Source organism: Eptatretus burgeri, chromosome 13, assembly GCF_056783735.1.
Source record: "Eptatretus burgeri isolate ZD-2024b chromosome 13, Ebu_testis_v1, whole genome shotgun sequence".
NCBI lineage: Eukaryota > Metazoa > Chordata > Myxini > Myxiniformes > Myxinidae > Eptatretus > Eptatretus burgeri.
This window is the reverse complement of record NC_140973.1, coordinates 76,157,413-76,183,623: the sequence shown is the minus strand read 5'-3', so window position 1 is coordinate 76,183,623 and position 26,211 is coordinate 76,157,413. Positions and strand designations below refer to the sequence as shown.

At 44.8% G+C, this 26,211-nt stretch overlaps 1 protein-coding gene across 2 annotated transcripts; it reads right to left on the bottom strand.

Moving 5' to 3' along the window:
- Window positions 1-2,308: 2,308 nt before the first annotated feature.
- Window positions 2,309-16,119, bottom strand: SLC25A20 (solute carrier family 25 member 20). 2 transcript variants are annotated; one of them, XM_085853144.1, is made up of 9 exons: window positions 15,689-16,115; window positions 13,521-13,613; window positions 11,395-11,522; window positions 11,201-11,291; window positions 10,486-10,603; window positions 9,715-9,787; window positions 8,840-8,949; window positions 5,091-5,215; window positions 2,309-3,395 (listed from the first exon to the last, which is right to left on the bottom strand). In XM_085853144.1, exons 1-9 carry the CDS (start codon window positions 15,788-15,790, stop codon window positions 3,333-3,335), a joined length of 903 nt encoding a protein of 300 aa, XP_085709270.1. In that variant the 5' UTR covers window positions 15,791-16,115; the 3' UTR covers window positions 2,309-3,332. The 2 variants fall into 2 exon arrangements, with proteins under 2 accessions (XP_085709270.1, XP_085709271.1); XM_085853145.1 differs by lacking the exon at window positions 13,521-13,613 and having other exon boundaries at window positions 15,689-16,119.
- Between the last annotated feature and the right edge of the window lie 10,092 nt (window positions 16,120-26,211).

The following is a 26,211-nucleotide window of genomic DNA, read 5'->3' as shown; positions in this document are numbered from 1 at the left end:
CACAAGATGGAGGTAAGGGCAACAGGTCTATAATCATTGAGCTGCCTTGGGTGAACATTTTTGGCACAGGAATAATGATGGACTTTTTCCAACAAATAGGAACAAGTAACTGAAACAATCGAGTAAAACACTGCTAAGTTCGAAACAGAACTCTTTCAAAATACAAGACCTGATGCCATCTGGACCATAAACCTTCCTTTTACTCAACCTCCTGAAGCACTTCACCACGAATTACCGGCATGGGACACGCTCGAACATCTACATCCTCATAGACGGTTTCACATCATACTCAGTTCCCCAGAACATCAAATCTACCATAAAAGTCATTCAATTAATCTGTAAATTTGGAATCAGGATCAGGAATGGGTAGTCTGCCATCCTTCTCCTTCTCGTTCATGCCCATCTTATTTCCGAGTCTCCTCCAAGCATCACCATGGTGTCGTTGGTCTTCAATCTTATCCCTGTATGACCGTTTACACTTGGCGATGACAGAGCGCAACTCTTTCTTTGCCATCCTTCTACAGGAGTGCACGTTTCTTCTTCATCAAACGTGCCTTCACTTCAGCGGTAACCCAAGGTTTGTTATTGGGAAACATCGTATGGTTCTCTGTGGTCATGCTGTTCTCACAGAACTTCACGTAATCTGTGATCATCTTCGTAAGTTCCTGAGGGTCTTCACAGGAGTGGAAAAATACATCCCAGTCTGTGCAAAGGAAACATCCCTTCAAACGTTCGTTATACTCCGCTGTTATAGTTCTAACCCTATTGCACAGAACAGCCATTCCTTTCACCTTTGGTCTATACATAGGAAAGACATGGATCACCTTATGGTCCGATCACCCAATTGCAGGAGCACATTTCACCACATAAGCTTCTTCAATGCTACCATAACATTAGTCCAACATCTTGTCACCACAGGTAGCAACATTCATGTACTGATGGAGTTCCTGACCGAGATCACATCTATTGTAGTCCCCAAGAATCAGGATGGATTGATCCACTTAATGAGCAGTCGCCTATTGTAACTTGCGGCGATTCCTTCCGATGCTCTGAGCATATGCCAGGATAATAGTGTACTGACCAAATTCCCATGGCAGGTAGAGGGGTCGTAAAGACACTGTCTTTTTGACTGTCCTGTGATCCGATCCCACGGGCCACGAGGTAGGAACAATTTAACCAGTCGGTGACATAAAGGCTCGGGCAGTGCTTCTCAACTGGTGTGCCGTGACAAAGTCCTTAATGTGCCCCGGTATGTTCATAATTCGAGGGAAATAAGGAACATCAATGGAGCAGTGTGACTGGATTCATGATCCTTTCGCTTTGTGTGCACAGGCATTGGTCAAGGATGAAGGTCAAGTAATGAAGGCACGGGAGGAATTTGAAGACCTCAGTAGCGACCACACTCTCAAACTCAAGTTCATTGAGGGGCCTTGAGACAGATTTTGAAAAAAGAAAAGCATCTGAACATCTTTGATCATGCCATTGATGTTTGCTACCGTTTTCAACAACTAACCTTTTGTGAAATGAGCTTCTCAACAACAACAAGAGGTCATGTCTGAAGAGCCTGGATCAGGAACTTCGTGTCGCTTTTTCCAGCATGAAGACAAACGTTGGGTGCCTCTGTTCCTCAAGATGGGGGCAAGTTTCTCACCAATGCCAAATGAGAGTTCAGGAATTCAATTTCTCACTTGATTGCTTCTGGGAACAGATTTAAATCAATTATTTCACTGCCCTGTGATCCTATTTAACACGTTACATTAGTTATTTGTGCCTGTTGCGTGTGTCCATTGTGACATCTTTATTACATGTTTCCTGTTTCAAATGATTTTCAGTTTTGTTTGACTGTCAGAGGCAGACAGTTAAAAAAAAAAAGTAAAAAAATAAAATAAAAATCTCACTCCCCTCTGTACATGTACGGTCGGGACCAATTCAGAGCCAAAGTACTGTTAAGCTGCAGCTTCATTTTCCGATTCTGTTCAACTATCCGGACCAGATACTAGAATTTTAAAAGTGATTCTTCATAATTGAGAGATAGGGCCAACAACGATATATATCATGATATTTATTTTAAAAGTTTTGGATGGGTTGTGACAAAACTAGGTGGATGAGTTCTGTACGTGACAAGAACAAGCCAATTCGATTTTGGTTCAGGTCCGAATCCAGATCCGGCCTGTCGGTGCGATATAAAACGTAACCTGTTCAACCTGGTGGAGGTGAGCGCTCTCCTGAGTGTCGTTCTAGTTGGTGATGTATATGCAGGCTGGTTGGGTGTGCTTATGCTCGGTAACCAAATATTGTTCTGCAGACCAACATTCAGACAAATTTATTATAGAGAGATTATCAAATAAACCTGAAATCACTTTGTAATTACAAAAGGAGCCACATAATCAAGGTTGTGCATAGACTCTCGCTAGAGGATATGTAGCTGTAAACATTGTTAACTGCATATAACAGGTTCAATAATACGAGTTTAGTGGGTCAATTACATGGCAAGGAATAAAAATGGTGGAAGGTTGGAACTCCTCCAACAACACCCCCCCCCACCCACTCTCTCCATGCTCCCCCTCTATCCATCCCACCCCCTGCTTCGCCTATTCCCATATTCTCTTAATCTTCCTTTTCTCCATCCCAATTCTCCGCAAAAGCACGATACAAATCCATTAATTTTATTATCTTCCTGCACCCACAAATCCAGTCCCCTCCCTCCCTTGCATACGTAGTTGGTAAACAATCCCGTAGCTGTTTACATAAATCCCCCAGTTTGTTTTTATCAGCCACAATCCACAACAATGTTCAAGGTTCAACATCCTCAACTCCAAAGGTGATTGTGTCCATGTCAGGTCAAAGCACCCTTTCCCTGCACGAGCAAACCTCTCACTTACACCCACACCTAACGAGAAATAGATGCGGGACAAGCTCAAGGACAAAATGTCTGCCTTTGTAATCAAGTAAAGTTATGAAAACTCTCTCTTTATACATAGTTTAATATACAAATAGACTTAGTAAAAAAAAACCAAAAAACAATGTTATTTTCATGCCGAACAAGGGAACGGCACTAAAAATAACAAGGCCTGACATAGTGCAGGCCATTTCTGATCAATCATGGTAATCTGTCAGTCCACAAGTCACAGTTGTATAAACCTAATTAATGCACTGTTCTTACTGTTTGATTAATCACTTCTTCATTATTAAAGCTCTGGTAGACCTTCCACAGCACCAATCACAAGGCACCATTCGAGGTACTGAATCAAGATGAAATATTGGGTGGGGGGTGGGGTATGAGACAGGAAGGAGGTCAGGAATAAAGAGAGATGGAGATAGCATCGAGTGAATCAAAGGGTGGGAAACAGCCAGTTTAACATCTTCATGGCGACCTCAAACCCCAGGAAACAGGCCTGTGGATAAAAGCAGGAAAAAGGGGGGGAAAATGAAGAGTCATGATAATTTCCTCCAAAAAAAATTGTGCTTCACAAAACTAGATTTGCTCCATCTTGATATATCAACTCGAAATGCCATCAAGTTGACATACGGTACATGTATGTCAGAGTACAAGCGTGAATGGGACGTGTGTAGGCCTCAGGGTTCAGAGCCAAAGCCTCATTCCTGGAGCATGTTTTGGCTTCCCAGGTTGGATGCGCAACCCGGCAGTTCTCAATAGATGGGACATGGAGCCATTATTTACACAACTTTTTCTTGATGGGTTCATGGGGTCAAATGGAGGATGTAAGCAAGGGGAACGCGAAGACGGGTGGTTTTACTCGAGCCACGCTACATTCGTTTTGCATTAAAAAGGTATGCGAAAGCAAATAGTCCTGGGACATCCAAAGTATTTGACAAACAACCGAAGGGGATGTTTTTGACATCTTTGATCCCAGAATCGTCCTAGTAGAATACTTTGGGGACAAGCTCGGTTTAATAATGAAGTTGATCGCCAACTCTGATTATAATCGTCGAATGAAGAACGAGTCTTGCTGGTGAACGCTCGCGTCGATCTGCATTGGTGGACAGGTAGAACAATGAATGAAATCAACAGGACATTGCTCACCGCTGTGGGAAGCAAGGATAAGCTGATGTTTCAGGCGTCAATCAAAAACAGGAAATCCACCATTTGGTGTTCAAACAATCACTGAGAAGGCAATTGAACTTTTCCCCCAGTGTCCCATCTTCTTCCTTGTTCATATGCAGCATGAAGCTGTGGGGTGGCATCATTGGCTGAAGGCGCGGCTCTGCGCTGATGCAGTGCCCTCTGCTGGTTTGGGCAGGAATTTGTCATTTGTTCAGGGTGCCGGCGATAGCTCGCCTACTCTTCATAAAGGACATCATGGAATCTTTAACATCCACCAACTAATGCTGGCAGAAGGAACGCCCGTTTAGCATCCATCCGAGGGATGGCACACACATTGATGAATCACCCTGCCCGTAAAACACCAGGATGACAGTTTATAGTGATGTCTGAATTTGAACCCAGGTTAGAAAGCTTCGACACGAGTTTTATCTTTGAGGAAATTTTGAGCATGAGCAAATTTTCAAATGTTATCCGAGACAGATGGACTGATGAATACTGTCGAAAGAAATACAGGTAACTTGGACACATTAGGAAGCCATTTGGACCATCATGCCCATGCTTCATGCACACCCCATCAATTTCATCTGTCATAAATTCATCCTCAATGATTTGTTTGGTGGATGAAGTGTGTTGTAAGGTGAGGAATGAACAAATAATAATAGAACATTCAGCTTTTGACAAGAACTGCTCACAGATAACACAATCACGACATGTGTACACAATCCATACCGAAGTACGCAACATTCCCGTCCTGCCAATGTCTGTGATAAGCTCACTGATCCATAGTTTGAGGGTCATGAAAAAATCAAGTGAACTCAGAAGAGCTCCCTTATCTAAACAATCAGTGGTGCAATCTATTGTGGGCCAATAGAAGGTGAACATGATATGAAAGTGGGGTGTGATAGAAGTAAAGAGTAAAAAACAAAAAAGAACCTTGATAAAATGATGTTTATTGAGCGGTTGCGATGAAAGGTTGAATTAAAGACAGTGTTGCGGTGTGGTTAAGTGCACAGCCCCAACTCACCGCATTTGCAGGAAAGGCTCGCAGCATGACAGCATTGAAGCCCTTGTAAAGAGAGAACAGTCCATCCTCACGAAGTACCTCTCGCAGCACATCACGGAAACCACCAGGGTACTTTCCCTCTGGGGCTGGAACACACACCACACAGTGTACTCACTCACATTACAACAGCTACAGGCTACTAGGAATGGAACCAAAAAAAAACAAACAAAAAAACTTTTTATCACATTGCACACACATATATATTTGAAGAAGTGTTTGTTTGTTTGACTTGTATGCACTCATTAACCGCTGGACAGAATGAGATGAAGCCTGGTGGTTGCATACTCGGGGAGTGCATAAGAAGGTTTGAGGTGTTAAAGAATTAATAGCTGGTGGGGATTAGGGTGGGGGCAGGACATAAATTCCCTCGATGTAAATATATATCATAGAACAGCACAAGGTAGGAGCCAGTGATACAAGTCATCGCCATCGATAACCAGAGAAGTGAAGGAATGATTATTACCCTCGCCAAATGATTCGGAGAGGGAATTGCATTTGGCTCCGTTTGTTTGTCTGTCTGTCTGTTTGTTTGTTTGTCCGCACAGAACTTTCATGTTTTTCTTCGCAGCCGCTCGTCAGATTGAAACAAAATTTTCACCATTGGTACGACGACTCATGTAGAATGTTTTAATGATAATTATGACATCGTCGGTCACGTGGTGTGGCAGCCGTATTGGAAAAACGGAAAAACTTTGGACCTCTGTATCTCTGAAACCGCACCATGGAAAACATTTGAAACTTGGCACATAGCAATACAAGTACTCCTCATGGGGAATGAGTTTGATTTTTTTTTTAATGACATCATAGGTGCCCTCGTTATGACGTCATAATTGCATATGTATCACGCCACATCCGATCAGCATGAAAAATTTTGAGGGTCATCTCGGGATAAAATGGTCCACAGAAAAAAAAATATTCATGACGTCGTCAGTCACGTGATTTGGTAGCCATATTTTTATTTTTTTAAAAACCTTCAAAAATGTTCTTTGAAGTGGCTGAACAGATCGAGGTGAAACTTTACACAAATGACCGCCTGTCCATGAAGAACAAAAGGTACACACCCATGATGTCATTGGTCACATGATTTGGCAGCCATATTGGATTTACCCTAAAACCTATAAAAAATTTTCTCCAGAACGGCTGGACAAATTGAAGGGAACCTTCACACAAGTGTTCCGCAAGCCATGGGTGTACAAGTGGCACATAGCAAACACTACTCATGGGGAATGAGTGTGGTATTTTTTGATGACGTCATCAGTCATGTGATTCGGCAGCCATATTGTTTTTTTGGTTTTTTAAACCTTCAAAAATCTTCTTCTCTGAAATGGCTGCAAAGATCAAGGCGAAACTTTACACATGACCACCTATCCATGAGGAACAAGAGTTACACATATGACATCATAGGTCATATATGTGACTTTTGTTTTCTTTCTGCTTGTTTTTGGCCTCTTCCCTCACAATGCCTTCAACCTCTCGTCACAATTTGTCTGGCATCCTGTCAACCAAGTCCAGCTCTGCAAAACGGTGCTTTTTGTTCCTTTATTGCATATTGTTTAGATGTTTTTTCAAGGTCATATCTGGCCGAAGTGTTTTGATTTTTTTTCACATTTCTCGGTTTGATTCATAGTTTTGCCGCAAGGAGTTCATGATCTGTCCCACAGTCTGTACCTGGCAGTATGTTGGCAGATTGCACAGCACTTCTCCATCTTCTATTGATTAGAATATTGTCGATCTGGTTTCTACATTTCCCATCAGGTGAAGTCCAAATGTCTGCTTGGGTTGTTTGAACCATATGTTTGCAATTACAAACTCATTCTCCACAAAGAACTCCAGCATTCACTCCCCTGGCTCATTTTGGATACCAAGTGCATCCTTTCCTGCAATCCCTGGTGCTCCTGCTTCTCCATCTTTTTTTTTTTTTGCATTCTAGACTCCCATAATAAATAAAACATTTTCACATGTTCTAACAGTTCTTGTAACTTTCCATAAAACTCCTCCACATTTTCTTCATCTGCCGCAGAAGTTAGAGCATGTATCTGAATCACAGTGGTGTTCACTGGATGTCCTTTGACGGAGGGGGCCGCTGCAGGTGGCTGTACCAGGCTCACGTGCCATGGATAAAAGGCGGGGGTAAGCATTTGCAATTACCTCGGCTCCATTAGCCTTGGAGTAAAGGTGGGGGACACTGTGGGCATTACAATTAGGCCCGGGACACACCTTGGAGCAAGAGGAGCCAGAAGCAGTAAGGAGCAAAGTGAGCTAGCAAGGCTCAGGGCTAGGGAGCCCAAACAGGTGACAACAGGCAGTGGTTGCGACAAACTGACGGGTGTTGAATAGCAGAGGGGATATAGGATCATTTAAATTTGACGGCCAAATTGTGTGGACCAATTGGGCTTTAGTAAATTTGAACTATGAGAAATGTCAGAGTTGGGGGAATTTGAAATGAAATTAATTGGTTTTACTTTGAGGACTATAACATGAGAGTGTGCCTGTCTCCTTCTCCCTTTTCTTGCTCTCGCAGATTTGGGATGATTGGAGACTGTGGGAAGAACTGCACTGATGTGTGAGAGTGAAAATAATTTGAATGTGGACCAAATGAAGTGTTCATGGTACAGGGAGTGAATTGTGTGAGAGCAATGCCCCTACTGGAGGGAGGCAACAGTTGGTGTACGTGAGATAGGGGTTAGAGTATTTGGAAAATGGAAGCTGCAAAGCTGCTGGTCATCGAGCATAGCAAATTGGGAGCAGAATTTATAGGACTGGGTGCAAACATGTCGTTTGTGGGCTGGGAGTGTGACCTGAGAACATGTTGATACACTGCTCCGGTGCATGCTCCCATACCTGACCTGACTTGACCTGAGTGTGGCCTGAGAGTAAGGAGTGTTATTATTGAAGGCACCATGCCTTGGGGACTCCTGAGTGACTTAAAGCCACCAGAGACGCCAAGAGGACAAATAAGTCGGGGTAGAGGATTTGGACGCTTGAAGGAGAGAGAGCGCCTGTTGGGGGTGAGTGCCAATAGGGCACATGGGTGTCGGGAAGAGCCTCATGGTGGGAGCTAAGGAAGGCCCCGCAATTAGTTAGGGAGTGCGAAGAGACGTTCCAGGTCTGCCCCAAGGTCTCTGGTGTCATAGCAAGATAGAGCCAGATGAGAAGGCCTGAGTCAGGGCCACACTACCCACCCAGCTAATTGAGCTTGAGCACCTCATGAGAGAGAAGCCCAAGTTCATAGGATGGGATCAGCAAGCTCAACAATGGGTAAATTGGTCATTTGGACCACTAGAGTGAATTAAAATTAAAGAGAAACAAGTGTTTGATCATGTACTAGAGTTTACATTACAATCTGTCCTCCACACCATGCGATGTGTGACTGCCTCTGCTCAGGCCAGAATAGGGTAATCGGCATTTGCGATCACGTTAGGAGAAAGTCATGTTGAGCTTTCTGCGCATGCACAGAAGACCAGGAGCGTATAGGAAAACCTGAAGATTGAATGGATTACGAGCTTTACACTTGGACTAAATTTTTATGCAGAGACGAGTTAGTCGGTTTCTGAGGCGGTTCCATGCATACGGATTGTGGAGCGCGTCAAGATAAAGCTTAACTAGTCCTGGCACAGCCTTTGGTCACCAACTCGCGTAATCTCGGTTTACGCATATATGCCCTGGCACCTTTTCAGTGGAAGAACCAAATTACCAGATGACACACTTACCAGTCTGGAAGCGGGACTTGAGCACATCTGGAGGAATGGCCACAGCCCAGTTAAAGATTCCGGCCATTCCTCCAGCAAACAGCACCCGCAGTACACTCAGATCTGAAGCACTGCAGAGATAAATGAATGAGCTCGAGGGACATTTGATCGGTAAACAAAAGAGCAAAAATGAAGCACAGCATTGAGGAAGTACTCATGTGTGTTTGCCATCAAACTGCCAAGTTGCTCCATGTGCGGTAAATAGCACATGCAGGCTTACCTACACCTTAGTTTCTTGGTGAGGTCATTCAAAGGAGCAGATGGTAAATAAAAACAATATTATTGTTTTGTTTCATCATTTAGAGATCCTTCCAAGTTGTCAGCCCTCAAAAATGTCTCAGAATAAATCATTGCATCAAAGGTCAGGTTTTCCTCTATTTCTTTAAAGAATCAAGCACTTTGATTAGAATTACTCCCAAAAAAAGTTAACAAACCTAATAACATATACAGTATTGACAATTAAATCAACTTGAAAGCAGAAAACAACCAATAAACGACTCCAGAGTGGTTGTGAGAAAACAGAGCTGGACCTGATGTACAGCTTGACATGAAAGGTTACATTCAGCGGTTCTGGTTTTGGGCCCAACTTGAACCGATTGTCCTGCGAGGAACGGATATTACAAAACGTTCCTTGCGTGCCTCCATGTGAAAAGTGTGCCTTACAGTTCAATGTCTGTTTGCATACCTGAAAGAGGCGCTAAAAGTGACTGCCAATTATGCGAGTGAGAATAAATCATGGTATCGACGGTCTATAAGATAATAGAGGATTCGTGGGGAACTTGGGGTGTACAAGTGTAACAGTGATATTCCTGGATGGCTCACACTACGAGTCACACCTGCTCCCTTCTGGAGTCAAAAGGTTTTTCAATCCCTCGTAGCTCATGAAGTACATGCCAGAAGCTGGGACATCTGTGGGCATGGAGACATAAAAAGGGCTTCTGGATACCCCCAAATCAATAACAAAAACCAAGTTCATATTACAACTCAAGTAAGATGATTCCAACAAACGCATCAAAGTTAAACTCACCGAGTTCCAATATGGTAATTATTTTAGGATTTCTTTTATATATCAGGTTCATATTTTGTGATGAAAGCCTCATTTGCCAAATTGGGACCGTGGGCTGTGACGCAATCCTCGCTCTGCAAGGTGAGCGAGTTGTGTCGAAGACAGCACGTCTCTCACCATTGCTAAACAGTGACTTGTTAACCAGACATATTATCAGGATAAAAAATAAAAAAAACTGCAATACAATATGTACCGCTTTCCTTGCAGATTACATTACTACGGCACAATAATACAATGGCGAGCCCATAATAATATCAGACTAGGTGGTGTCATGGTTAGTGTCTGAATCTGAGAGGTCGGTGGTTCAAGCTCCGTCTGAGTCAGACATTAAAAATTACACGTGCTGCTTCCATGCTCAATGCTCAGTGTTTAAAAGGATAGAGCATGGACAAACAATGCTGGGAAGGCAATGGCAAACCACCCAGTATAACCCTTGCCAAGCTAGCACTCAAAAGCATTTCGATTTCATTGGCATTGTCCAGCTGTCCAAGACCAGGAGCACGTCTGTGTGTGCTCCACACGACATCATGGTGTTACCCACCTCGCATCAGTGTGAGCGCTGTTCCCTTGTAAATACTCCGCAGACCCCCTTCTTTGTACAGCTGTCGTATGCAGTCCAATGGACCAGCAAAGCGCTTCTTGTTCCCACCTGCTTGGATCTGTGTGAAGGAGAGGGCCGATGCATTTATCATTATCGTTTTCTGCAGTACCGGCGGATTAATGTTGCTACTCGTCATTAGTTTCGGTACGTAGATGTTTCGTTAGTTTGTGGCCGAGTTTGAGGCCAACAATAGCAGAAAAATAAAGTGGCCTCAAAACAAATATGTGATGCGACAGCAAATAATTATTTACTATGATGGCAATAAAAAGAACACCATGTACGTTGCCCTCTTTTCTTCAAACAAAACCTTTCTTTGCCAAGGGGAACGGCTCGACAACCTAAATGATCCACATTCTCCGTCCGGGTCTCTCACCCACCCTCAACATTCCAACCACAAAAGGTGCGATTCTGAACCGACAAACCCATTATCCACATTTCATCATCAAACGAAGAGTTTGCTTTTATCATGCCCAAATAAATCGCTCTTCCAAGTCAAATGCAAATCTTTACAGCGGACCACATGCACATGTTGTTTACAAATACCCCTCTTGACAGGCCGGTTAATTTTAGAGTCGAAGTAAGAAATCACAGTAGTTGATTTGAGCTAAAAGAAAACAGTGCTTTGCTGCGAGAATGAAATATTCCCAACACTTACTTGTAACAGACATTTGACCCTCTCACCAGGAGCCATAATCGCCGAAGTAAAGATGCCAGATAACATGCCAGCCTTGAATATTTGCCCGTACCTACCAGGAACAAAGCAACGGGGTCAGGACACCGATTCACAACAAGGTCTTTGACTGGTTCAGATCGGTATTTCTCAAACCGAAAATGGTTCGGAGAACGTACGTCAATGAATCATTTGGGTGTCTCTGCTGCAGCTTCTTCCCCAAGCCATATCCAAAGAAGCACACGGCGAACATGGGTGTAACGCCCAACACCGGAGCCGCCATGCCCTTGTAAAGACCCTTCACACCCTGCACAATTGAAAAAAAATACATGTGATAACAACTGGAGAGTTCATAGAACACCTTACCCTACGCAGTCTTGAGAAAAAAAAAGGGACATGGGCAGGGTCCGTGAGCAGCAAATTTGATTGGTTGACATAATGTAAAATGCTGTAATATTTTGTCCAAGTATTGCTAAAGGAAATGTTTTTGAAAGTGGCAAAAAGGAGATTTGTGTTATCTCATGTTCAAGTATATAAATCAATTGAATTAAAATTTTAAAAAATTGAAGGTTGTAGAATTTTTTGGACGTTTACCGCCGTTGATGCAACGTCTTTTACCCCACCTTATTTAACACATTATCTACGGACGCATCATCATCTCCCAACAGTCTAGGTGGGAGGAGCCTGTTCAGTGTTCAGCTCTCCATTTGGAGGTTGTAAAGTCTGTTGCGGAGCCGCTAAGGCTGTTGTGGAATCCTCTTCATAACCATCTGTGATCGTGAGAAGAGTTCGTGTTCCTCTTCTTCTTTGCACAAATAAGCAAAGCGAGTAGACAAACTCTTTTTGCCGACATAACATGGGGTCCTTGGAATAGATAAATGTCGCTTCTAGTATTCACTACAAAAGGTCTTTGACTGGTTCAGATCGGTGAATTCACTAGAATTCACTTCCATATTCACTAAAATACTAGAAGCGAAATTTATCCATTCCACGGACCCGATGTTGTGTCGGCAAAAAAAAACTTTTTCCACTCGCTTTGCTTATTTGTGCAAAGAAGAAGAGGAACATGAACTTGTCTCGTGATCACAGATGGTTATGAAGAAGATTCTACAACAGCCTGAGCGGCTCCACCACAGACTCTGCAACCTCCAATTGGGGAGCTGAACACTGAACAGGCTCCTCCCTCCTAGACTGTTGGGAGATGATGATGCGTCAGTGGAGAACGTCCAATCAGAATCAACACGTTACATTAGTTCTTTGTGTCTGTTGTTTGTGTCCTTTATGACATCTTTAAAAACAGCAAGTTTACTAATTTGGAATTCTTTTCAATTTTGTTTAACTGCCAGACAGGCAGACAGTAAAAAAAAAAATAATAATAATCTCACTCCTCTCTGCGTATGTGAAATCCGGTCGAATTCAGCACCAAAGTACTGTTAAACTGCAGGTTCGTTTTCCGATTCGTGTTCAAAATATAACATTCAATGGAAATGTTCCTCGATCATAAACTAACATTTGTAGACAGAGACAGACAAAGTGAACCAATTGCTCAACATCGCTTTTCGCTTCCCATGCATGAGTGAATACAAGACCCCTTATACCTTACGGAGTGGATGCTGATGGCAAACTCACCAACTGGGTGATCCTCCCCTCCCTGTCCACACATTAATTTATTATTTTGCTCTGTAGCTGCCATCTGCCCCTCCCCCTCCCCACAAATCCTCTGTTAGTGAGGATCTGAAACCATAACAAGAGGTAGTTATTTGTATTCCAGAGGTGCATGTTCATTGTTCATCATCTGTTGAAGCTTCCGTAAGTGTGGTTTCTAATTTTCCATCATTATCACTGTAAAATTGTGAAAAGGAAAAGTGGAGCTGCCATTATATTTGTGCAGTCTTGGAGGGAAGATGTGCAAGGTATCATCTGTTATTAGTTTCAAATTGGAAAGAGGCCCTGCACACAGCATCTAATAAGGCCAATCAGGCCGCTCAGTGATTCTGGGGTGAGAAAGCACGATGAGTGTTCGTCCATCAAAGACAGGCACAGGTTGCAATAAGGTTGTGAATAGATATCCATCGAAGACCAAACAAAAGACAAGAAAGGACAAATAAAAAGACTAAATATGTAAAGCCACTGGAGGCTGTCCCATCCACTGAGGGGAGTCTTTGTACGCTGTCTCAAATCGTCTTTGTTCGCCATAGGATGTCAAAGCAATCGCAAAAGCTTTTCATTGTAAGACAACTACACTCACGACATCAAAATAATAAATCATCACAATCACCACCACCATTACCATTGCCACCATTACCTCATGAGTAACAGTTTTCTTCAAGCAGTCGAATGTTCCAGCATACTCAGGGACTTGTCCTGGTAATGCCAATGGCTGGGTCTGCAACCTCACCTACCACAAAAACAGAATGCTCGTCTTCCGCACGTAAACTGCACGCTCGTCCGCCGCACGTAAACTGCACGCTCGTCCGCCGCACGTAAACGGCACGCTCGTCCGCCGCACGTAAACGGCACGCTCGTCCGCCGCACGTAAACTGCACGCTCGTCTGCCGCACGTAAACGGCACGCTCGTCCGCCGCACGTAAACGGCACGCTCGTCCGCCGCACGTAAACTACACGCTCGTCCGCCGCACGTAAACTGCACGCTCGTCCGTCGCACGTAAACTGCACGCTCGTCCGCCGCACGTAAACTGCACGCTCGTCCGCCGCACGTAAACTGCACGCTCGTCCGCCGCACGTAAACGGCACGCTCGTCCGCCGCACGTAAACGGCACGCTCGTCCGCCGCACGTAAACGGCACGCTCGTCCGCCGCACGTAAACGGCACGCTCGTCCGCCGCACGTACACTGCACTCTCGTCCGCCGCACGTAAACTGCACGCTCGTCCGCCGCACGTAAACTGCACGCTCGTCCGCCGCACGTAAACTGCACGCTCGTCCGCCGCACGTAAACTGCACGCTCGTCCGCCGCACGTAAACTGCACGCTCGTCCGCCGCACGTAAACTGCACGCTCGTCCGCCGCACGTAAACGGCACGCTCGTCCGCCGCACGTAAACGGCACGCTCGTCCGCCGCACGTAAACGGCACGCTCGTCCGCCGCACGTAAACGGCACGCTCGTCCGCCGCACGTAAACGGCACGCTCGTCCGCCGCACGTAAACTGCACGCTCGTCCGCCGCACGTAAACTGCACGCTCGTCCGCCGCACGTAAACTGCACGCTCGTCCGCCGCACGTAAACTGCACGCTCGTCCGCCGCACGTAAACTGCACGCTCGTCCGCCGCACGTAAACTGCACGCTCGTCCGCCGCACGTAAACTGCACGCTCGTCCGCCGCACGTAAACTGCACGCTCGTCCGCCGCACGTAAACTGCACGCTCGTCCGCCGCACGTAAACTGCACTCTCGTCCGCCGCACGTAAACTGCACGCTCGTCCGCCGCACGTAAACTGCACGCTCTCCCACCGCACAAAAAGCACCACCCTTGCCGACCGCATTAAAAGCACCACACTCGCCCACAGCACAAAAAGCACCACCCTCGACCACCGCACAAAAAGCACCACCCTCGACCACCGCACAAAAAGCACCACCCTCGACCACCGCACAAAAAGCACCACCCTCGACCACCGCACAAAAAGCACCACCATTGCCCACCGAATTAAAAGCACCACCCTCGCCCACCGAACTAAAAGCACCACCCTCGCCCACCGAACTAAAAGCACCACCCTCGCCCACCGAACTAAAAGCACCACCCTTGCCCACTGCAATACAAGCACCACCCTCGACCACCGCACAAAAAGCACCACGCTCGCCCACCGCACTAAAAGCACCACCTTCGCCCACCGCAATACAAGCACCACCATCGGCCACCGAACTAAAAGCACCACCCTCGCTCACCGAACTAAAAGCACCACCCTTGCCCACTGCAATACAAGCACCACCCTCACCCACCGCACAAAAAGCACCACGCTCGCCCACCGCACTAAAAGCACCACCATCACCCACAGCATTAAAAGTACCACCCTCGCCCACCGCAATATAAGCACCACCATCGCCCACCGAACTAAAAGCACCACCCTCGCCCACCGAACTAAAAGCACCACCCTTGCCCACCGCAATACAAGCACCACCCTCGCCCACTGCACAAAAAGCACCACGCTCGCCCACCGCAATACAAGCACCACCCTCGCCCACCGCACAAAAAGCACCACGCTCGCCCACCGCACTAAAAGCACCACCCTCGACCACCGCACAAAAAGCACCACCATCGCCCACCGAACTAAAAGCACCACCCTCGCCCACCGCAATAAAAGCACCACCCTTGCCCACAGCATTAAAAGCACCACCCTCGCCCACCGCACTAAAGGCACCACCCTCGCCCACCGAACCATCCTCTGGTGCACACACTCCCCCCTTTCCTCCTGTCCCTGCCGGTGTGTTCGAACCAGGTCCCGAGGTTCCCTCGAACAAACCTTAATGGTGTCCAACGGGTGCCCAGCGAGGACCAAACACACTCCGCCGAATCCTCCAGCGAAGAAGTTCTTCAGGGGACTGATGGTCGCCTGTTCAGCCATTGCTGCCCTTGTAACTGTGCTCAGAGGGGATCACAAGGATTTCGTCACCATCAAACTGTCAGCACCGACTCACATCACTTCCTGCTTTGTGAAACGTTAATTATTATTATTCGCGTCAGAAAAAGTTACTCAGTTCGAGTTCGAGTTCCGAGCGACACTTTTCATTGAAATAGTTTCCAACAAATCGATCGCGGATTCTCGACGGCAAGACCGAAACAGTATTGCGTCACATGTCTCAGATTTCGTCATTAATTACGTCACCCGTCTCAAATTTCATCATTAATTACGTCACACGTCTCAAATTTCGTCAGGCGTTGCGTCCTCTTCTTCTTCTTTGCGTGTTTTTGATGTGATGTAGCTGATCGTGCTTCTCGCGGCGGTGGAACGCCGGAAGTGATTCTCGTGTTTCACTGAAAACGCAGAGCCAATGGAAGCACATATCACTGGCCGAGGTAGAACATGAACAAAGAAGTAAAAAGTCTCCCATCGCCATCACCTGTACGTATTACAGTCCTCTCGTCAGGCGTCAGTACTGCTTGAAGAGATGTCACGTGGTCAGGCTCAGATCCAATCATGTTTATTACAGAAACAACAAATAGTTGTTGGCACGTGGTGAGCTGACACAACCCACTCGGTGTGAGCGCCCTCTGTCACTACCTATCAGTACAACAACAAGCCTGGTGTTGGCTTAAGATCTTTGGGTCTTCAGTTTGAGCCACTATCATCCCGTTGGAATAACACATGAACACCAAGTGGGTTGATAAAGCCTGCCACCCTTCCTAAAATGAGTAACAGCTTACCTGTACAGGGTGGCACGGCTATCTCTCCAGAAAAATGATGCAGCCACAGGCTGCATGCAAAACAAGAAGAAGTCAGAGATTGCAGACCCTCACCAGGACTTTTGTGTTTGTGTTTGCGGACCGAACAAGCAAAAAGCAAAGATGGACTCATCAGGAGGAACCTGGATAGCATTCGGGTTTCAGTTGCTACTGTACTCCTCTCTCCTCAAACCCATCCAGATACAGCCAGGTGAACCTTTATCAAAAAATAATAAAGAAATAAATAAAACACAGATTCAAAAAAACAAATAATTCTGGCTTGCATACCGTGTGTCCAATTAGGTGGGAATTTAAATCATATCTTCCCCATCAATAACAGATCATGATTTTAAAGTTTCATTTTGATCGATGAAGTGGTTCAAGAGAAATAATTTTTTTTTAAAGATTTTTGTTCAATCCAGTATGGCTGCCAGACCGTGTGACCTATCAGTTTTATTCATGAACACCCTGGTATCTCAAAGGCTTGGGGAACACGTCTGTGAAGTCTCCCTTTGATCTGTCTGCAGAAGAAGGTTGTTAAAGGTTTTCGGGTAAATCCAATGTGGCTGACAAATCATGTGACCTATGATGTCCATCCATCCATTGGGAGCATACTCTGTGCAGAGCGTTGGTGCTGCCCAAGCAGTCTCCTTGGCTATTGGGCACAATACTGGACAGGTTGCCATGCTGACGCATGCCGAAGGGTGGGAATGTTTTGTTCCTTATGGATAGGTGGTCATAATTGTAAAGTTTTGCCTCCATCTGTTCAACTGTTTCAGAGAAGATTTTTGAAGGTTAAAAAAAAAAGAAAAAAAAATGCTGCCGAACCACGTGACCAATAACATCATCATTTTTTTGCTTCTGTTGACCAATTTTTTTCTGATATGACCCTCAAAAATTTCATACTGATCGGATGTGGTGTTCTACATATGCAATTATGACGTCATAACGGGGGCACCTAATATGGAATAGGCAAAGCCTAGAAGCAAACGTAGAATTCTTCTTACATTCGATGCTGCAATTTCCGGTTACTTCGGCCTGGATTCGGGATCAGCGATCAAATAATGTAAATCACGATTAAAAATTATTTCACATTACCTTCACAACAACAACTACACCGCCTAGAACAGGATCTCATCTAAAAAATAAATATTATCTTAACATTACCTTCACAATGACAACTACACCACCGAGAACAGGATCTCATCTAAAAAAATAAATATTACCTCAACATTACCTTCACAACAACAACTACACCGCCTAGAACAGGATCTCATCTAAAAAAATTAATGTTACCTCAACATTACCTTCACAACAACAACTACACCGACTAGAACAGGATCTCATCTGAATAAATATATATTACCGAAACATTACCTTAACAACGACAACTACACGCCTTGAACAGGATCTCATCTGAAAAAATTAACATTACCTCAACATTATACCTCAACATTACCTTCACAACAACAACTACACCGCCTAGAACAGGATCTCATCTGAAAAAATAAATATTACCTCAACATTACCTTCACAACAACAACTACACCGCCTAGAACAGGACCTCATCTGAAAAAATAAATATTACCTCAACATTAAACCTCAACATTACCTTCACAACAACAGCTACACCACCTAGAACAGGATCTCATCTGAAAAAATTAATATTACCTCAACATTATACCTCAACATTACCTTCACAACAACAACTACACCGACTAGAACAGGATCTCATCTGAAAAAAATTAATATTACCTCAACATTACCTTCACAACAACAACTACACCGCCGAGAACAGGATCTCATCGAAAAAAATAAATATTACCTCAACATAACCTTCACAACAACGACACCGCCGAGAACAGGATATCATCGAAAAAAATTAATATTACCTCAACATTACCTTCACAACAACAACTACACCGCCTAGAACAGGATCTCATCTGAAAAAAATTAATATTACCTCAACATTACCTTCACAACAACAACTACACCACCTAGAACAGGATCTCATCTGAATAAATATATATTACCTAAACATTACCTTAACAACGACAACTACACCGCCTTGAACAGGATCTCATCTGAAAAAACTTAATATTACCTCAACATTATACCTCAACATTACCTTCACAACAACAACTACACCACCTAGAACAGGATCTCATCTGAATAAATATATATTACCTAAACATTACCTTAACAACGACAACTACACCGCCTTGAACAGGATCTCATCTGAAAAAACTTAATATTACCTCAACATTATACCTCAACATTACCTTCACAACAACAACTACACCGCCTAGAACAGGATCTCATCTGAAAAAAATAAATACTAGATTGAACGTAGAATTATTCTTACATTCGCTTCTGGCTTTACCTATAACTTGTTCACAACTGTATACACAATTTCCGGTTCCTTTGGCCTGGATTCGGGATCAGCGATCAAATAATGTAAATCACGATAAAAATTATTTTTTGATGATGCGGGAGATATCTTTATTAAAATCAGTGGAGGAAATATACACCATGTCTGATATTTGGGTCTTTCATGTCTCCTTTATCTCCCAGCATGCATCATTCCCCATGACAAAAACCGGAAGCAAAAAAAAACCGGAAACAAAAAAACCGGAAGCAAAAGGGTCATACCAACGGCACGGATTCCGAATTGCCAAGGTATTGTGTTGTTGTTGTTGTTGTTTCCGTTGTTTCCTATTCTCTCATGTGCATGCGTTAAGTATGAAGCTCACTACGTTCACTATGTAGTATTTTATATATGGAGCGAGGGAGGCTGAGGAAGGGTGGGGGAGCAAGGAGGAGTGGGGAGTGATAAAGGAGGGGGGCAAAGAGGGGTACAGAAAGGGAAGGCAGCATGAGGTGAGGGCAAGGGAAGGCACCATGAAGGAAGGGCAGGGGAGGGTAAGGGAAGGTAGCAAGGTGAGACAGTGAGGGGTGAGACCGTTCGGACATAACCACCATCTGGACACGTCTCAAGATAACCACTGTCCAAACATAACCACCATCCAGATACATGAAGGGAAGGTAGCATGAGGGAGGGAAAGGTAAGGCAGTGTGAGAGGAGGGTCTGTCCTGACACGTCCAGAAAGAAACCACCGTCTGGACGGGTATATTAAGAGGGGGTGAGAAAAATTGGGAGGAGAGAGAGGGGTGGAGTAGCGAGGAGGTAGGGAGACCGAGGAGCGGTGGGGAGCAAGGAAGCAGGGGGGTGTGAGGAGGGGTGGGGGAGTAAGGCAGGGTGGGGGAAGGAAAGGGAGGGAAAGAACTATGAGGGGAGGGGAAGGTGGTGTTTGGGGAGGGCAAGGGAAGGTAGAATAAGGAGAGGTTCTATCTGGACATAAACTCTGTCGGGACATGCCCAGAGATAACCACCACCCAGAAATAACCACCATCCAGATACATGCGGAGATAACCACCATCTGGGCATAACCACCATTCAGATATGTTCAGAGAGAGACACACACACACACACACACACACACACACACACACATACACACATACACACATACACACATACACACATACACACATACACACATACACACATACACAAAAACACACACACACACACACACTCACATACACACACACACACACACACTCACATACACATACACACACACACACACACACACACTCACATACACATACACACACACACACACACACACACACACACACATACACATACACACACACATACACATACACATACACATACACATACACATACACATACACACATACACACATACACACATACACACATACACACATACACACATACACACATACACACACACACACACACACACACACACACACACACACACACACACACAATAGATTAGTGCTTGGCCGATATCAGTAAGTTTTCGGTCATTGGCTGATCGCAGCCATTGTGATAACTGACTACAGTACATACTGCAAACAACCCAAAAATCTGGAGTAGCTTTCACCCTTGTTTTGGGGGAATTTCAATTAACAAATTATAAAAACAATGTTACATTGCATACGTTGAAAGGTGATGAGCAAACCATTATTTTTTATAAACAGCTGCCAATTGTCGTGTGACCTTCCTTGGCACATCTGAGGTCCTATCCACGTACAAAGCTTTCATCTGCATCTCATTGGAGTACTGCTCTTCCCTCTGGGGTCGCTCCTCTGCCTGGCATCTTGCTCAGCTTGACACCATGGAAACAAAGACCTTCAATATCATTGGAATCTCTCGCGATGAAGCTGAGGATGGGCCTTCTCCATCGCTGACTGGTCAGTGTCTCACTGTCTTCTTCCACCGCATTTCTGGACTTTCACCCTCTGCCCTCTCCGTGCTTTCTCCCTGCCAGGTATCTGCAAAACCCACGAGGTCAACAAGCAACCCCTCCTGGTGAATCTGCCTAAATCCAGAATCACTTCTCATCTCCACTCATTTATTCTTCTATTTTCCTGCCTGTTGAATCACCTTCCACACTCTCATCAATCTCATTCTTCCCTCCAAGTCTTCAAGACAGTTGTTCACCACAATTTGAACTTGTCCTCCATCCCTTAGTCATGATCTATTCTTCACCCTTTAAACCACCACACACCCCTCCAAATGTTTGGTTTTGTGTCCACATTGTCCACCCTTTGCGTTCTCCCAATTACCCCTAGTTGTTAACTGTCTCCCTCGTTTGTCCATCTCCATCTACTTTCGCCCTCTGCTCTGCTGTTAGTGTTTTCCCCTTTCTCCTGCTGTTCCTTTGTTGTGTTGTGTTCTGATTTTGTTCTTGTGTCGTCGCTCTTCCATGAGCCTCTTCCACGAATAAAAGTGACTGTTGGAAGGTCATGCAAAAAGCACGTGATGCCAGATCTAGATGTTATTCATGAGGGATGGAAACCTTTCATTCCAAAAGGTTTTGTTTCAGCACGAGATGACGCTGCCAATCACCAACCTGTTAAAATGTTGAGAGACATGGAGGGAATCTCAGTCTTTGATGCGAGAGGACATCTTGCCTTGATTCAAGAAGATGTCACCTAGTGCCAATGTACTGTTTCAAGGTGTTGGTGGCTTTGCCAATGCACCTCCTCAGGTGGTTCACTTAAAGTCTGCCTTGGTGTCAGGACCTGTTACTGTAGGCTTGCAGTCTACTTTTCCTGTTGGAGTGACTTTTATTATTGGAAATGACTTCGCAGGTGGTCAAGTTCGTTGAAGAACCATGTGTTGAGTGTAAAACAGCATCTTGAGCAGGAGATTCCTGATATTTTTCTATTATGTCATGACTCGCTCCAAGTTTCGGTAGAGGGGATACCCTGGGTGAGCTTTTCCTGGCGGTGGTTTCAGGACATGTTGGGCATTGAAAAGCTTTGGGGTTATTGGCCTCATGGTGGTTACCTTTTGCCTGTGGTCGGGTGGCAGCACTATCTGACCCCACATCCCAATATACACGTTATAGCGGCCTTTGGTGACCTCAAAACGGACTTCACGGCCAGCGTCCAATAGCTTGAATCGTTGCCCACATTATGAGTTCCCTACACCAAAAATTTGGGGCCTTTAGGTGCTATGGTTCGGCCGTGAACGAATAACATACAAACAAACAAACAAACAAGCAGTCATAGACTGGTACTTACGAAATCGTCAACTTGACCTCTGACCTTGTCTAATAAAAGCTGTCTCTAGACAGGTAGCGACGCAAACCAGAAGTTTCTACAATGATTCTGTACCAAACCATCAAAAATCGTAACGTCAACCGAAGCAAAAATCTCCATTTCTCCACGCAATTATTTAATATCATTTTATCAAAGTCACAAAACCGTAATATTTGGCCATCCACCAACAATCTTTACATAATCCGACGGCTTTGCGAGTCAGGCATGCGACGATAATTTTTATTGGGATAAAAATGACTTTTAAACACCATCTTTATCGAAAACACCGTCAGTGCGCACACGCAAAACCTTTACATGACTCAACGACGTGTCTGCTCGAGCGCGCTGCACCACGTGACGAGCCGTGACGCGGCGAGTGAAATATTTTTTATACAATCTTAAAACGTCTCTAAAACATCCGATTTTTACCAGAATTTCGACAACCGAGTGTTAAGCGTCCTAAGCGATCGCAAAAACCGAAGAAAAAAAATTAAAATCGAAGTTAAAACGAACTCGTAACGTAGTCCGAAGCAAAAATACTCCATTTCTCCACATGAATTTACGGAATTATGTTTGACCTCACTGTGACCTTGACCTTTGACCGATTTTGACCAAAATCTAATCAGCGCTAGCCATCATGCTCCTGAATCACGTGGTGTAATTTGAAATTGGTAGCTTCTTCCATTCTCAAGTTATCGTGCCTGCAAACAAACACACAAACACATAAACACACACACAAACACACAAACAGAGGACGGAAGTCATCAATATACCTACGAAATCTTTAGATTTCGTAAGTAACAAGCAGTCATAGACTGGTACTTACGAAATTGTCAACTTAACCTTTGACCTTGTCGAATAAAAGCTGTCTCTGGAGAAGGTAGCGACGCAAACCAGAAGTTTCTACAATGATTCTGTACTAAACCATCAAAAATCGAATGTTTGACTTCACTGTGACCTTGACCTTTGACCGATTTTGACCAAAATCTAATCAGCCCTAGCCATCACACTCCTGAATCACGTGGTGTAATTTGACATTGGTAGCTTCTTCCATTCTCGAGTTACCGCGCGGATTAACGTAACGTAAAGGTCACACTCGATGCCCCCCCCCCCAACTCGAAAGGACGCTGGGGCGAGCGCGATGACGTCAGCGCGCACACGCAAAACCTTTATGTGACTCAACGACGCGTCTGCTCGAGCGCGCTGCGCCACGTGACGAGCCGTGATGCACCGGGTGAAATATTTTTGTACAATCTTAAAACGTCTCCAAAACATCCGATTTTTACCAGAATTTCGACAACCGAGTGTTAAGCGACCTAAGCGATCGCAAAAACCGAAGACAAAATTAAAATCGAAGTTAAAACGAACTCATAACATCGACCGAAGCAAAAATACTCCATTTCTCCACAGGAATTTACGGAATTATTTAATATTATTTTATCAAAGTCATAAAACCGGAATATTCGGCCATCCACAAACAATCTTTCACCATCAATTTCACAAACTAACACCATCCGACGGCTTAGCGAGTCAGGCATGCGATGATAAGTTTTATTGGGATGAAAAATGACTTTTGAACACCATCGAAAACACAACGCGGCCTACAACTAGGCAAGGCGTTCTGTGCCATGGGCGCTAACACTGAAAAATTTTAAAACAGCCGTAACTTGACGAATTGACACACAAATTCCACAGAACTTACCTCGATCTTCCAAACTCACGCTCCATCAACAATATCTGTGGTAACTGTTCTCGAGTTATCGTGTTTTGGATATTTGACCTCACTGTGACCTTGACCTTTAACCGATTTAGACCAAAATCTAATCAGCGCTAGCCATCACCCGCCTGAATCATGTGGTGTAATTTGACATTGGTAGCTTCTTCCGTTCTCGAGTTATCGTGCCTACAAACAAACACACAAACACACAAACAGAGGACGGCAGTCATCAATACACTTACAAAATCTTTAGATTTCGTAAGTAACAAACAGAGGACGGAAGTGATCAATATACTTATGAAATCTTTAGATTTCGTAAGTAACAAACACACAACCAAACACTTCAACAAAACAAGAAACATCTGTAAACAGTGAATCAAATTTCAGCCACCTCATTCTTCAGAGAGAGTATGACATCACAATCGGCATACACGAGGGTTATCATCATTGTGAGGTCTTTGCGCATGGCCTTCAAAACTATTTATGCATTTAAGAGGATTGAAGAATATGAAATCCTCACTCTTGTGAATCGTATCGTTCAAACACAAGATTTTTTTGAAAGGGATGTTTTCAATGTGTAAGATTGAGGGTGTGTGGGAGAGGAAGATAGAGGGTGTGTGGGAGAGGATGATAGAGGATGTGTGGGGAGGGGATGATAGAGGGTGTGTGGGGAGGGGATGATAGAGGGTGTGTGGGGAGGGGATGATAGAGGGTGTGTGGGGAGGGGATGATAGAGGGTGTGTGGGGAGGGGATGATAGAGGGTGTGTGGGGAGGGGATGATAGAGGGTGTGTGGGGAGGGGAGGATAGAGGGTGTGTGGGGAGGAGAGGATAGAGGGTGTGTAGGGAGGGGAGCATAGAGGGTGTGTAGGGAGGGAACGATAGAGGATGTTTTGGGAGGGGAGGATAGAGGGTGTGTGGGGAGGGGACGATAGAGGGTGTGTAGGGAGGGGAGGATAGAGGGTGTGTAGGGAGGGAACGATAGAGGATGTTTTGGGAGGGGAGGATAGAGGGTGTGTGGGGAGGGGACGATAGAGGGTGTGTGAGGAGGGAACGATCGAGGGTTGTAAGGAGGGGACGGTAGAGGGTGGCTGTGAAATTAGTAATAACAACATCATCATCACCTTCATCACCAAGAACAACCTGAGGAGAAAAATAAAAGAACAGTTTTCAGCAGATGAGATGAGGAGAAGGCAATGACACGTTCTCCTGAACTGTCACACACATTTTCAAGCTTTGTAAACCATTTAAAACCAGTGAAGGACTCATCAGGGTCTTCTGATTGTAAACCTGGGAATGTTCAGTGAACCCACGGTCACAACGAACCCACTACGCATTTGTGCCACTTCACGACAGAAAATTTGGGCAAATCGTGGGTCATCGGGGGTCGTCGCAAGACAGTCCCACTAAATTTTGAGCATCGTGGCATCGACTTGCGTCATGAGGCAAAATTGGGCATGCACCTTTTTGCTCGACGATTTTTTGTGGTATCTATGTCTTGTGGCTGTCGTGAGTCTGTCCTACGACAGTCTTGCGTTATATAGTCGGGAGGCGGACGCGCGAGCGTCCCATGAGTGACCCACGACCTGATCACGTGAAAAACAGCCCCCCCCCCCCCCGACAACTCACGATGGTCCCACGACTGTCGCACGACTGACTTGCGACACACCCACGACATATCTTTTTTTTCTGTCGTGTCCCCATCGCCAAACCATCTTTAATGTGTCGTAGCCCTTGTGACCACTCGAAATAGATTTCGGGCATGTTGCAAGATCTGGCCACGACAAATATTTTATGGGTCTACCACGAAAAAATTACATACGATCCGTTGTGCCCGGGGCTTGACTCACCTGTTCTCTGACCACGACGGATCAACTTCAACTTACTGTGCGTTGATCTGTGGATGTTCAACTTCTCTTCTTATATAATACCCAGTGAGATATTCTTTCCTGAACTCCCTCCACTCATGTAATCTACCTGTCAGACATTGCACTGTTGTTATCTCGGCGACGATTTCAAAGCTTGCATACCCTCATTGGTGAAATTTCTAGTGATTTACTTGCCATTTTTGAGAAGGTGTGCGGCTGATTGATTGGTGGGTACTCTCTGAGCTCATTCATCCCTCCAACCTCCCTTATCCTCAGTATCACGTTGTCCTTCACAACGTGGAGTTGTAGCGACCTCATTTTGTCTTTGATTTTACAGGGTGTTCCAAAAAGATTGGACAACTTTGGTTTA

Bases quoted from the DNA above. Each gene is read 5' to 3' on its own strand.
- SLC25A20 (XM_085853144.1), bottom strand. From the start codon at position 15,790: ATGGCTGAACAGGCGACCATCAGTCCCCTGAAGAACTTCTTCGCTGGA. The intron at 11,523-13,520 runs GTAATGGTGGCA...TCAATTGTGCAG, and splicing joins AGAAAACTGTTACTCATGAG to GGTGTGAAGGGTCTTTACAA. The intron at 3,396-5,090 runs GTGAGTTGGGGC...TTTTATCCACAG, and splicing joins GAGCCTTTCCTGCAAATGCG to GCCTGTTTCCTGGGGTTTGA.